The 13,471-nt window shown below is 43.7% G+C and overlaps 1 protein-coding gene across 1 annotated transcript; it reads right to left on the bottom strand.

The window, feature by feature from the left end:
* Positions 1-621: 621 nt before the first annotated feature.
* RTCB (RNA 2',3'-cyclic phosphate and 5'-OH ligase) lies at positions 622-12,914 on the bottom strand. Its single transcript, XM_088535255.1, has 12 exons — positions 12,760-12,914; positions 12,562-12,640; positions 12,391-12,458; positions 9,755-9,854; positions 8,285-8,441; positions 7,525-7,681; positions 6,332-6,491; positions 5,167-5,342; positions 4,297-4,485; positions 3,714-3,824; positions 2,747-2,866; positions 622-1,717 (listed from the first exon to the last, which is right to left on the bottom strand). The coding sequence occupies exons 1-12, from the start codon at positions 12,850-12,852 to the stop codon at positions 1,610-1,612; spliced, it is 1,518 nt and encodes a 505-aa protein (XP_088391381.1). The 5' UTR covers positions 12,853-12,914; the 3' UTR covers positions 622-1,609.
* Between the last annotated feature and the right edge of the window lie 557 nt (positions 12,915-13,471).

The following is a 13,471-nucleotide window of genomic DNA, read 5'->3' as shown; positions in this document are numbered from 1 at the left end:
ATGGAACTAACAATCCTGCGATGAACATTTTGTGTTTCAGTCACCGGTTCCATAAGCACCTGCACATTTTTAAATGAAATTATTTTTGATGAAATTCAACAAGTCTAACTCGGACCTCGGAGAGGAGGGTGTGGAACAATTCCAGTAAGAGAGCAGAAGAAAGCAAGACATAGTCTCTTTAAAGTCAGATCTACTAGTAGTCACAGCCATCCCTGCTACAACATGCACTGCTTCCGAACCTGTAACAGTACATTTTTTGAACTCAGGGACCAATAAAAGTGGCTGTAACCATAAACTGTCATTATGCATTCGAGACTCAAGACATTTTCGCTAAGATGCTAGACCTGAAAGGATGCTTCCCCAAAATGCTGCTTGACCATCAAGCCCATCCATCAGCATCCATCACCCCAGGACTTCAGCACAGGAGTCCTGGGCAGGGCTGCATTCCTGCTGTCTTGCTTTCAGGTTTTACTTTCCTCCGCCCGCCCTCTTGTGTCCGCACACAGACTTACAGCCAAGCATCATCCCCCGGCAGCCAGGCGGAACCAGCAGTTGCAAGGATGTGGTACACACAGGGCAACAGACACTGTGGTAACACAGCAAAACATGACACAGACACGCTGCAGCATCCATCTTCCCATTTTATTTATAAGCTCCCCCACGTACTCCGGTTCCGATAAGCAGCACTCCCCCATCCAGTCTAAATTAATGAACATGGAAGAAAAATAATTGGCTAAGAGCAGTCAAACCACATAAGGCCCGTCCTCGCAGCTGGACTCAAATCAGAGCGCTGCAAGACACAGTGGGCAACATCTGATTCAACTTCTGAATGCTCAGGCCTTTGCAAGATGTCAGACTAACACATCTCTATCAGTTGTAAAGCCACAACTTTTTACAGGGCAAACAAAACCTTTGGAAGCAACATATTCAATCCTACTGGCACTTCCACAAGCTTTTGTGGAGCACCTTCCTGCACCGCACCGGTACAGCAGGTCATTAAGTGTTAAAGGGGACAGGGAGGGGAAGAGGAGAGGGCTCTGCCTCAAGCCTCGCTACTCCCTCTCAACAGGGAGACCTCTCCCAGCTTGGAATTTCTTACTCAATTACCACAATACGCGCAGCAGTGTAGACCATGCACAGAACCATCTGCGAAGAGGGGCACCTCTGCCTGCCCAAAGTGCTGTGCCCTGCCGGCCAGGGTGGCTCTGCATGCAGGAGGAGCTGCAGGCTCCTGGGTGCACATCTGGTTCGTGCTCCCTCCTTGCTCAGGGAGGTGCAGCACAGCAATTGGTGACAACTCAGATGAATCTGAAATCCCATCGGGGGGATCACCAGGCACAGCTGGGGAAAGGACCGCATATAAAATCAGAACTAGTTTTTGCTCTTTCATCATAAGAAAAGAGCATCATATAAAAAGGAAAGGCGAGGGGGGCACTAATTTTCTCTAGGAGTGGTTAGAGAGAGGGGCATCCTCAACTGCCTGTGTTTCCAGGACATGGACGTGGTTGGTATCTGAGCATCCTACAGAGTCCAAGAGGTGCGGGAAGATTCTAGTCAGATTTGTGGAAGGCCTGGAGATGTCTGCAGGTATCTGCAGCCTTGTCGGTTCCTAGCCTTTAATTACAGCAATAGGTCTCAATTTAATGGCTTTCTTGCTGATGCCAGCTGCATGGCAGGTGTTAACCACATCTGTCACGTTCTTGTAAGACTCTGGTGCCTAGAAAGGGGAAAAGGGAGAGAAAAAAAGATACAAAACTATCAACAACGCAGAGCAACAGGAAGTCAGATGTAGGCCTTTGATATCCCTTCTTTTCTGTGTAGAATATTAACTGAGGGTCAAGAAGGAAGGGGAAGAGAACTGGCAAGATGATTGAGAATCTCAGCAATTTTTCACAGTTAAGAGTCAGGTGCTTGGTTTTACAAGTAAAATTCCACGATATTCCAGAAAATGCTGCTATTTTGGCTTAGTTTCTCGTATGCTCAGACAATCCAACCCACCAAGAGCAGAGAATGGAAGGCCTCTGTATCTGGCAGGAAATCACTCCAAATTTCTCCTTACAGGAGGCAGCCTTAAAGATCTTCACAGCCTGTTTTTGCCTGGAGTAAGGGTTGCACTTTGGAGCTTCTGCCTCCAGCATTCTGACAAGGAAGCTTCTCTTAACAGATGTGAATGCAGTGAACATGTTTGTACAAACACCAAAACCCATAGGTGCATGGTTAAAAGTGATTAACACACTTCTATAAGTGAAGCTATGAACAAGAATGCATTCCATGATGTTACTACAGAAGAATCAGAAGTCATAATGTTCCAGGTCTTAAGAAAGTGCTCTCTCATACATTGCTAATTGCAGCTACAGATTACAGTGAATTTAAAGTCATAGAATCACCTAAGGAAGTGAATCTACAAAAATCTAGCCGTTTGATGCTTTTTTGTGAGGTCTTCCCAGTACAGAGAGTAAATTATCCCTATGACAAGGTAGAAGAAAAAAAACAAAGAAAATGACCCATACCACCAAAATCACAACATTCCCTCCCAAACCTGTCACACACACATTTTTGCAGCAGGACTTCAGGGACAGGGAAAGCATGACATTATCCCCCACAAAAATGAGCAGCTCTTTAAGGAAACAGAGAAGCTGCACATTTAGTGTACCAAGGATAACTCAACATGTCAAGAATCACATGAAGATCATTCAGCCAAGGAACAAGACCCCTTTTCCCCTCTCAGATAAAGCATTTAACTCACTTCTTCCATAACCAGCTTGGGAGATGCAACACGGATGGCAATGCCCATGTCGGCCAGCTTGTCCAATACATCCTGGAAGTCCAAGTTACGTCGAGATTTGGCTCGAGACAGTGCACGACCCTAGACAATAGTTTTAAGTTAGTTCTGTTTATTGTAGCCATAGGGCGTGGGGATGGGGCAAGAAGGGGGGAGCGGAAATCAGAACTCTTTAGTGCTAAAGGAAAAAAACAAAAACAAAACAACAAAACCAACCGAATAAATACACACACATAAGCCACATTCCCAACTATCTTGAATGAAACGAAAGAGAATGTGTTACAATTACTACTGCAAGTTGCTGTATGTGCTGATAGGAGGTAGATTTCTGGGACAATCTCCCTGGAATATTCTCCAGTGAGGTTCAACACCTGTTGCTGCATCCAGCACGTGTTCAAAAGTCAATTTATATTAAAAGCTAATGTTTTTACTCTGTGTTTAAGGCACAGATCATAGTAAGCCAAAAAAATCTGGTATGAATTTAGACTTTAGATGATGTCTCCTGCACAGCTGCATATCTGGTATGATGACTTGGAAAGTTCCATGGACCTAGCATGAGACTCTGCAAGTCTCTTTCTACCCAAACCACTTGTCAGACAACATTCACAGCCCAGAGTTTTACTGGAGAATTTGGGAGCTCTTTCTCTTCCTCAAAAATGCTTGTCTCATGCTGTAAACAAGAGGGGAGACAACAGAACACCATCCTTCAGATCTCCATCCTAACCTCTCCCTTATATAAGGAAGCATCCCATAATTTTCTGCAGGAGTAGTCCAAACTAATCAGTGAGGGACCAAAAAGAGGACTCCTGCCCTATACTCCTCCTGGCTACTGTACTTACATTACCAATTAAACCACGCACCAGATGATCAACAACCTTGTTTTGTGGATACTAGTCCCAATCCAAACTGTTCCTGAAGTAACTGAACTTACAGCTCCATGACAAGTAGTTCCGAAGGTCTCTGTCATGCCTTGCTCCGTGCCAGTAAGGACGTAGCTGCAGGTGCCCATGGTCCCACCAATCAGCACAGGCTGCCCAGTCAGCTGTGGGTGCAAAACAGCCTCGATTGAAGAGAACATGCCTATAAAACTCTTTCTTAATAAGTACCTGAAGGGAACTGCATCTCCAGGAAAAGGAGGTCAGGTTCACACGCTCTCAGAACATCCCTACTTGCCTTAGGTGCCCAGCATTGAGGACTCTGGAGAACTAACTGTGCTGAAGAATGTTGGCCAGAGTAGGAAAAGACTTGTGGCCAAGAGAGACATGCAAAGTGACTGCAGCCTGCCCTAGCTATGAAACTCTCTTTTTTTGCCTGTGATCTTCCAACTGTTCTGCATGTGTAGAAGAGGGAGCTCAGTATCCCAAAGACTTAATACCCAGACAAGCAGAACACTGCACCTCATTAGGGTTCCAGTGCTATTAGTTCAAAAGAGCATTTAGATCTGCTAGCTACCCTAAAACTGCTTATTCACCCAAAAGCATCTGCCAATCATTTTTTTCCACAGTTAAACTTACTTGATAATCAACAGCAATAAGGGGATGGTGAGGGGGGAAGGCCCTGGTGGATCCCTTCCTGTGCACCAGCAGCGTCCGCTCTTTTCCATCCACTACATGTTGCTCCACTTTGGCAATGTTGTGAGAAACATCATAGATAACATGCATATCGAGGTCATCTGGGGTAGTGTTGAAGACTTTGGCAAAGGCCTGAAGAGAGAGCAAGCTGGGACTTAAAATACAAAATATATACGCTGTGTAGATGTGGAAGATTTCTAATCCTTTTAGGAACTGAAAGCAACACATTTGCTTGGAAGTATTTCTTAGTGATAAGCCAGTAATCTAAACACTTGACATTACATATAAGAAACCTTCATTCAGCATGAACATTCAGCAACAATGGAAGTGAATACAACCTGCCGAAGGGCTTGAAACCGGGCTGCAGTAAGCCATTTATCTGTCCACTGGCAACTGTATTGCTGGAATGTAACTGGATATAAACTACATCAATTTTTGCAACTCTGACAAGATCGATTCAGCAGGGTAAAAACAGTTTTCTCTCACCCTCTTCTTTTAGTTTGAGGCAGTATTTTGAAAGTGCTTCAGTGGCTTCTGAAAGTGCAATTCATTGGTGTTGAGAGGTTTTAGTTTGAGGCAGTATTTTGAAAGTGCTTCAGTGGCTTCTGAAAGTGCAATTCATTGGTGTTGAGAGGTTTTAGATTGACTGCAATCTCCGCAGCTTTATGCAAGTCTGTCCAGCAAATGCAGCTTACAGAAGCACAAAAGTGAGAGTTATATTTAATACTACAGCTGCTGCATTTTTCATGCGCCTAGGATAAAACAGGACATTTATACAAGAACTGAAGCATTTTGAGAGAGCTGTGCTCCTACCTGTCTTGTTAAGAAAGTCATAGAAGAGCGATTGACCCAAGCGTAGTTCCCAGCAGCTGCCATTCCCTTCAGGTAATCCTGGCCTTCTGCAGAGGCGATCCTGGCACACGCCAGCTGGCGATCGTTCACTATGATTTTGTCCCGTTTCATGGCCTTTTCCATAGCTACCAGTGCATCTGGGAAGTAACCATTAAATCATTTAACACTGTTTCAACCTATGTAATGAAGCATGGATTTCTATTATTTATAGTTTAAAGCTGAACTCATCTGGCCAATGTTCCAACTTAGACAGCTTCCTCTCCAATGCAAAAGTGAATATGCGGTAGAACTACATCAGTTGTTCACAAGTTTGACACCCCAAGATTATTTTTAGAAAGAAATTAAGGGCTTTGGGTGCACTTTTGGGAGTTCTCTGCTTCAGGAAAAGTAATTCACCTTAGTGATATGCTCTAAAAATCTGAGCACTTCATTTGGTTCTAAGAACAAAAACTGTAGACTTAACAGTGATCTGTCTACACATCCTTTTTTTGTGATCCAATAATTTACAGACTCTTCATTTTCTGCCTCCCTTTCTTATACCAGAGATTATCTGTATTTGCATAGAATGGTGAGGCCATAAAGAGAGCCCCTGACATAGAAGATATATTGAAAATCTCCATCCTTTCTTGTTGTTAGAATACTTCAGTTTGAAAGGGACTTCTGGAAGTTTTCAGGTCTGACCCCCTGCTCAGAGCATCTCTTACCAGGTAAGGTTGCCCAAGGACTTGTGTAGTCAAGTTTTGAGTATCTTCACAGCTGCATGTTCTACAATATGACTAAGCAACCTGTTCTAACATTCGACCATCCTCATGGTTAAAAGAAACAAGCAAATAAGAATTCTGATACCAAATGGAATTTCTGTGTCCAAATGAGTCTGCCATCTTTTGACATATCATCACATGGATGAGTATCAGATTAGTATTCTCCAAGACTAGAAACAAGTTAATACGCTGATTTTAAACTTTGCAATAAGAGGCTTGAGCAAGCAAAACTCAAGACAATCCTTGCCAAGGCAACTCAGAATAGAATCAGCAAATATACTGCCCAAAAAGCCATTCTGTGCTGGCGTTTACTGTCAACGACAAGACCACACTGAAGAACTTCCTTCACACGAGTCGGCTCGTACCTGTGGCAACCTGGTGGCCCAAACCCCTGCTGCCGCTGTGGATCATCACGCACACCTGCCCCTTGTGGTCGATGCCCATTTTCCTGGCTGCGTATTCGTTGTAAATGTCATCCACAACCTGGATCTCGGCATAATGGTTCCCTGCTCCCAGGGTCCCCAGCTGCAAGCACAACACACTGATCAGTGCCCCTTAGCCGGTCTTGGCGAGCATGAGGGAGAGCTATGGGGATGCAAGCAATAGGGCACCTCACTACAGCAAGGTTTTAGTCTTAGAAAAGCTTTTCCAGAAAGGAAGGGAAAGGACAGGGCACATAAACTGAAAGGAAACAAATAAAGAGCATCACCGTAGTCCCTTTGATCAGATTTCTAGCTATTTTTATAAAGGACCAGGACATACAGACTGTTGCCACTTTTTTTAGCCCTTGTTGAGAGGAGCAACAAGCACAGAGCATTGAGACACCATCTTCAGTATGTATAGGCAAGGCAGACAGATAGTCTTATACTTGCTTAGAACTCCAGGAAGAAGTTGCAACATCCGCTTAGTCAAGTTCTTAAAACTTACCACCAGACTAAATCAACATATTTAATTTCCAAGCCCCAATCTTTTTTTTTCAGATGCATAACAGGAAATTACTTATTTGCAAGGAGAATGTTAAAATTTAGGACATAAGATCCTTTTCAGGTTAATATGCTGCAAATTGCTTGCAGCATCATAACTCATAAACCTCAATAAATCATACAAAAATAGCAATAATAGTGTTACAGCTATCTCAGAAATGTTCCAGCCTGAGCAATAAGACACAATTTACAGAACTGGAGTCCAACCCTTGAACCACAATCCAAAGTTCTGACTTGTTCACATTCAATCTAAAATCCTTCCTTGCTCTGCTGTTTGCTCAGCCAGTTAACAAGGAGAAAAGTTATAGAACAATTTAATTGTTTCTTAACAACAAAACATTATCTGAAAGAGGAAATGTCAACATACACGAACTCTAGCACCAGGTGCTAACTGATATTAAAAAAAAATAAAATAAAAAGGCCGCCCAATATTTGCTGTTTGCCTCTCTCAATTCTGTCAAGATTTGCTCAGAAACTGCCTCACTATCCCACCTTCCCCTTGCCCAGCAGTGCAAAACAGAATTCGAGAAAAGACACAGTATTAGAGAGCTCCCTCTGCTGAGGTGTAACATTACCTGAGGGAGGCCCCTCTTCTTTGCTCTTGAGGAAACCTTGTTGGGATCAGCCTGCAGCATTCTTCCATACTCCTCACAGTGCTCCTTGTCCTCTGCCCAGGCATAGCCTTCCCGGAGAGACCAGTCCACCCCCATTTCTAGAGCCTCTTCCAAATCCCTGCAATTATCAAACACCCACACGCGTGTTATCCTTGGAAATATTCAAACATCACTTGGATTTGACCCTGTGAAATCTGATCTAACTTTGTAGCTGGACCTACCTTTAGAGTTAACTGTCCTTTAAGTAGGAACTTGGATGAGTCCCCTTCCAACCTAAATTGTTTTGATTTTATAATCCGATCCCAACTCCTCTAATAAAAAGTCTGGCTTCTTGCCACTTTATGTAATGTCTACAAAGACATTAACATGGTAAAAAAAACACTGGGTAGGTTATTACTTTTTTCCTTTTTGTGCAGCAGATAACTAACTTTCTCTCCCTCTCACTCCTTTCCAAAAATAGCTCTACATTTAAAGAGGTCTAAGGGAAGCAAAAACTCTTCAAGAACCTTAAATACTTTGGAGTTTTAAACGAGGAAAAGAGATGTTGACTTTGTGTCTTAACAACTATACCTTCTCACAGTTCTCCTAGTGAAGTACACATGTAGACAAAACAGGAAAGGGTTTCAATTTTTTCTCTTTCTTGAAGTCTCCCACTGATCAATCTTTTCTCAAAATAAACACCAGAGGTACCCTCTGCTGACAGGTAAAGCCCTTCTCTTACTTGGCATTCATGGGGATCACACCCTTGGAGCCCACACCAACAGGAATGTGGTCAAACATAGCCTGGGCAAGCTGCTCCTTCACAGGCTGTACGTCACTTTCGTCCAAATTTGTACGGAGTAAGCGGACACCACAGTTGATGTCAAACCCGACACCACCTACGAGTGTGGAAAAGCCACAGCATTAGTAGGGAAAGTTTGCTCATGGCACCATTTGCTGCACTCATCTTCTATCAGTAAGCTTCCTGACAGGCAGCGTGTACCAAACGCTGGGATCTGATGCCCTCTCTGACACAATACTGGGAATAAAGCAGAACAACTGCATTAAGCTTCACATTAATAAGGTTGCATGAAGCCCTCAGATGCCAAGACAGACAAAAATGCAGTCCTGAAGAAAAAGTAAACCTGGAACTCTTAACAATATTATTTTAGTGTCTCCTGCAAATGCTCTGCAAACACAGCTGTACGATTCAGAGCTTTCATTTTACAAGTTGCTCCAGCAAGAAGACAAAAGAACAAAGACAAAAGAAAAGACACATCTGCAGATGTATATATGCATGCATACATATCTGCAAAGCATATATGGCTTAAAAAACTAGGTGGGTGGTTGCTGTTCTCCTGCCTAAGGGAAGTGATTTGCGCTGGAAATCTGAGCATAGCTTCCTCAGGTAGCAAGTTCCTGAAGCAAACCCCTGCAGGTTAGTCCTTTTTGAAACTTCACTGGAATAAGTAACAACTAGTTAAACCCAGCAATAAATACTTACTAGGTATAATACGTTGTTGCTTATTATATGGATACTAAACATTGTTTAGCATTTAAGTTAATTCTAAGTACTAAAAGAAAGAAAAAAGAATGCCTGCAAAACATGGCCTGGTATAGAAGATCAACTACATCAACTTTGCCAGTAAGACATCTGATACTAAGCAGTGTCAGAGACTGGTTACCAGACTAAGAGAACCTTGAGTTTGAATCACTTGGGAACAGCGGAATTGCCTAGAGTAAACCCAAAACAGCTATCAGCTACAAGAGCAAAAGCCTCTCCAAACATCACCAGCAATGAAAATCTGAAGTTTTTTTTTTTTTAAAAGACAGAAATATTAAGGACACATTTTTAATAAAGTGTAGAAATATTCTAAACAGTGGTTTTGTTGAAGAAAAAAAATCAATTCTTTATCTGCCTAGCCAAACCCACATTCACTGAGTATATCACACCCCCCAAGCCAGACTAATGAGGGCAACCCTGCCTGCAGCATTTAGAGTTTTTTTTTTTTTTTTTTCTCCAGTGCAACTACAGGCTCCATAAAGCATAAGGTTCCAGGGTGCAAGAATCTTTTAACTACTATATATACATATTTTTCCCCCTCCCCAGTCTGAGCTGTAAATCACTGTAGATACCTGGCATTCCAAAAAGTGTTGAAGCCACCAGAGATATTTCTCAGTGCAGACTGAGTGAGTCCTGAGGCTCCCTTACCTGGCGATACCACTGCTTCAGGGTCATTCATATCGAAGGCTGCCATGTTGCCAATGGCAAATCCATAGCCTGAATGCACATCTGGGAGGCCTATAGATCTCTGCAAGAGGAAGAAGCACATTTTAAAGTCTTATGAAACTCTCGGCTGCAGACATTCATCTTAGTTATGCTTGACCTTGTGACAATGGTTGTCACAGGTGAAAACGCAGATAAACAATTCAAGTAGGCATCCAAACATACACCCTTAAGGGAAATCTGGCCAATTTAGTCAAAGGAAGCAGAGAGCAGTTCACTCTCCCTGAAGTAAACACCCAGAAACAAGTCAGCTGAGTCATGCTCTTGACTCCATTGACCAGATTTCAAGAAACCTTAACAGGTCGGACACCTAAATCTAAGAAAGTTAAAATCGAACTGAATTTCAGCCTAGCTTTTTTTTGGATTCAGAATCCTCATATTTGTGGGAGTAGCATGATGCAAACTCAAAGACAATCCTATCTTTTATTGTTCTATCAAGTTTATCAAGAGGAATCTACAACTTGCAGTAGTGCAAGTGTAACAAGGGAGGAGATCAATGTTATAGAATGAGATCATGTCAGCATTTTCCATTTTTAGATGCGTAATTGAACATTGGCCAAAGATTGCACCCTGCAGGCAAGAAAAAGTCATGCAACAGATAGCAGCCAAACCATTTTATTTTGAAAAAAAAAAAAAATGTACACACATCTTTTTCTTACCACTACTAGTTAAAGAAAGTAAGGGCATGTTCCTGCACAAAATAGTTCAAAGCATATCTAACCAGACAGACTTACATTAGGACACCACAATCTCTTAACAAACACTCAGAACACTATCGCAAATTTGAACTTTTCAGTTATGTGTCAATTGTTAATCAAGCAGTACAACAAAAAAGTCATTTTCAGGCAATCATGTGATGCTTCTGTCTCCCCTTACCATTGCAAAGATATCTCCTGGCAGCACTAACTTGAACAGGTTATTGTTCTCCTCTCTTACCTCCTTTTTAGTTGACTATTAAAATAATTTAACTTTTTTAGAATATTTCATTTAATGTTTATCTTTAAATATTTTAAAACAGCAAAACAGCCTTTAACTGCAGCATGAAATTCTGACCTTTTGTCAAATAACCAAAAAGCAATAAAAAATCCTTCCAATGATCTTTACTTATTGATATAAGTAATACTAAATATGACTTTCACATTGCATTTAGTTTCTTGAAATGATATCCAGCCTACTAGGATGCTTAATTTTCAAAGCACTTGGGACAAAGGAAAGGAGTGCCAAATACACAGGAAGGGTCACTATCAATATTAGGTTAATACTGCAGATGACAAGATCAGACTGAAAGCAAGGACAAAAAGCAGTAAGCTGCCAAGCTAAAGCAAGCATTTAACATATAGTCTGCCTTAACCCAGAATATTTATTCTAAAGACAAAATATACTCTTAATAAAATCAGTAACCTTAGCACCACACTTACTTTTCAATAGGATTTACTGAAAGAGCTTGCCTGGGATACAAAGAAAAGCAAACTGCTACTGAGCTTTTACCCCTACATACTGGGAAAGGCTGGATTTCTACCAGAAGGGTGAAAGAATTAAGAAATAACTCAAATGGGCAGCAAGTTCACCTCGGACACCCTAATGACTCAAATTAAACTCAGTAAGGAGAGTCTAATTTAATCTCCACTGCATATACACAAGAGAAGTGCAAATGTGGCATCTCCTCGAGCCTGAACAGTCTTAGCGGGAAACCTCTTGAGACTACACATACTTCACAGGCTTTGCCAGTACTAAAACCTTAAATATTCCAACACACAGAGGGTCAAACGGAATCCCAGTTGCCTTCAAACCTTTCTCCTACCCAAGGAGGGTTTCTTGGCTAATTTTTCCACACCATACCCAGGACGCAAATTTGTTTCAAAAACTTCTAATGCTTGGGAGCTATGCAGAAGACCAATATCATATTCCTGCCATCCCTGTGGCATGAACATGACTGTATCAGCAGAATGAAGGGCTCCTGCTAACACCAAGAAACTAACATTGCAGAGAAACTGAAGAGCGACAAGTTTTGAAAGCTAAGGGGAAATGTAACAAACATCATTTTCACCTTTTTTTCTGCGATCAGCGGCTTTTTTTCTTTGATTCTCATTTGCTCTATTAAAACGCAATTAACTTGCGGAAAAAAAAACACCACAAACCTACAGAGTAACCTACAAAGTGTAGTGTTAACTTATGACACAATGAAAGGCAAAAAAACCCGCAAACTCCCCTTCTCTCTCCCCATTCTACCACAGGTTAGAAGACACCACTTAAGTACAACAAATAAACAGTCCAAGTTGTGCAGAGAAGATGCTCAATAAAAATAAGCAGCAAAAAGCAAAGTTAGGAAGACTTAAGTGTTAACTAACAATATTAACAGATATTTCCACTTTTACCAAATCAATTTTATGAATTGGCCTTGCAATTACGCCTAACTCAGAGACCAGTTTCTAATGCATCAGGCAGGGACCCGAGCTCATTCCAGGGCCGTCTTTGCCACAGCAGAGACCTTCCCCTACGGGAGGTGATGGTCTCTGGCAACTGAGAGGGGAAAAGCCATGTTTTTTAGAGCAGCTACTCACATGAACGATGCCAGGCAACGCTGCCACATTCCCAATCTGCTTCATCGCAGGCAAGAAGCCTCCCGCACCTGAGAGGGAAGGAAAGAGAGGAAGGAAAGAGAGAAAGGAGAAGCTGCAGGCCGTGGCTCAGGCCCTGGGAGCGGGGCACCCCCGGCCCGGCGCGGCCCGCACCTCCGCCGCGGCACGCGTTGCGCAGCTCCTCGAACATCAGCTTCTCCAGCGGGTCGTTCACGTAGAAAACGCCCTCCACCTGCGGGGACACATGCACCGTCAGCGCCGCGGGCCGGCGCGGGCCCACCGCGGGTGCACGGGCAAGCCCCCCCCCGGCCCGCCGGGACCGCAGGCTCGGCACGAGCGCCCCGCACGCACGTGCATGTTGGGCACGAAGCCCTTCTTGATGCGCCAGCAGTTCTTGTCGAGCTTGTCCAGGTACTGGAGCTCATCGTTGTAGCTGCGGCTCATGGTGCCGCCGCTCCCGCCGCCCGCGGGCCCGTCCCTCCGCGCCGCGGCCCACGGAAAGGCGCCCACGGCGGCCGCCGAGGGTCAAAGCGCTCCGGCGCGGACAGAAGCCGCCGAGGGCCAAACTTCCTCCGCCGCGCTCCGGGGAAGGCCCCGCGCCTGCGCGCGCGCCCCCTGGCGGCAACGGCCAAAGGCCGTCCCGCGGCCTCGAGTATTCGATAAGATTTTAGTAAAATGGGGGTAAAATGGTAGTATTAGAATATCGCTCCCTCCAGTGTCCCCAGCACGGGCCGCCCAGCGCAGCAGGGACGCAGGGCTGAGCTCCTAGGAGCCCCGTGGCTGCCACTTTGATGCCGGTTGTGCTGAAGAAACAGCAGCATTTATTTATTTATTTATTTTCCTCCACATGGCTACGTGGCAAGCTACGTGGCCAGCTCTGCAGCCTCAGTGCCTGCAGGGGTGGTCTGGACCTGGATCAACTGGAGCCTCTGCCCTAGCCACATTTTGACAATGCGGTTTTCCTTCTCGTGGTGGGGGAAGAAAAAACAAAGTGCACCTTTCTGAAGTGTATAAACAAGATTTTATTTGAAGAAAGGCATTAATCTTACCCACAAAAGCCCAC

The sequence above is a fragment of the Tinamus guttatus genome, unplaced genomic scaffold (genome assembly GCF_059628265.1).
Source record: "Tinamus guttatus ecotype Peru unplaced genomic scaffold, ASM5962826v1 Tinamus_guttatus_pri_ptg000039l, whole genome shotgun sequence".
Taxonomy (NCBI): domain Eukaryota; kingdom Metazoa; phylum Chordata; class Aves; order Tinamiformes; family Tinamidae; genus Tinamus; species Tinamus guttatus.
Note: the sequence above shows the minus strand (reverse complement) of the source record. Positions and strands in the feature narration are given on the sequence as shown.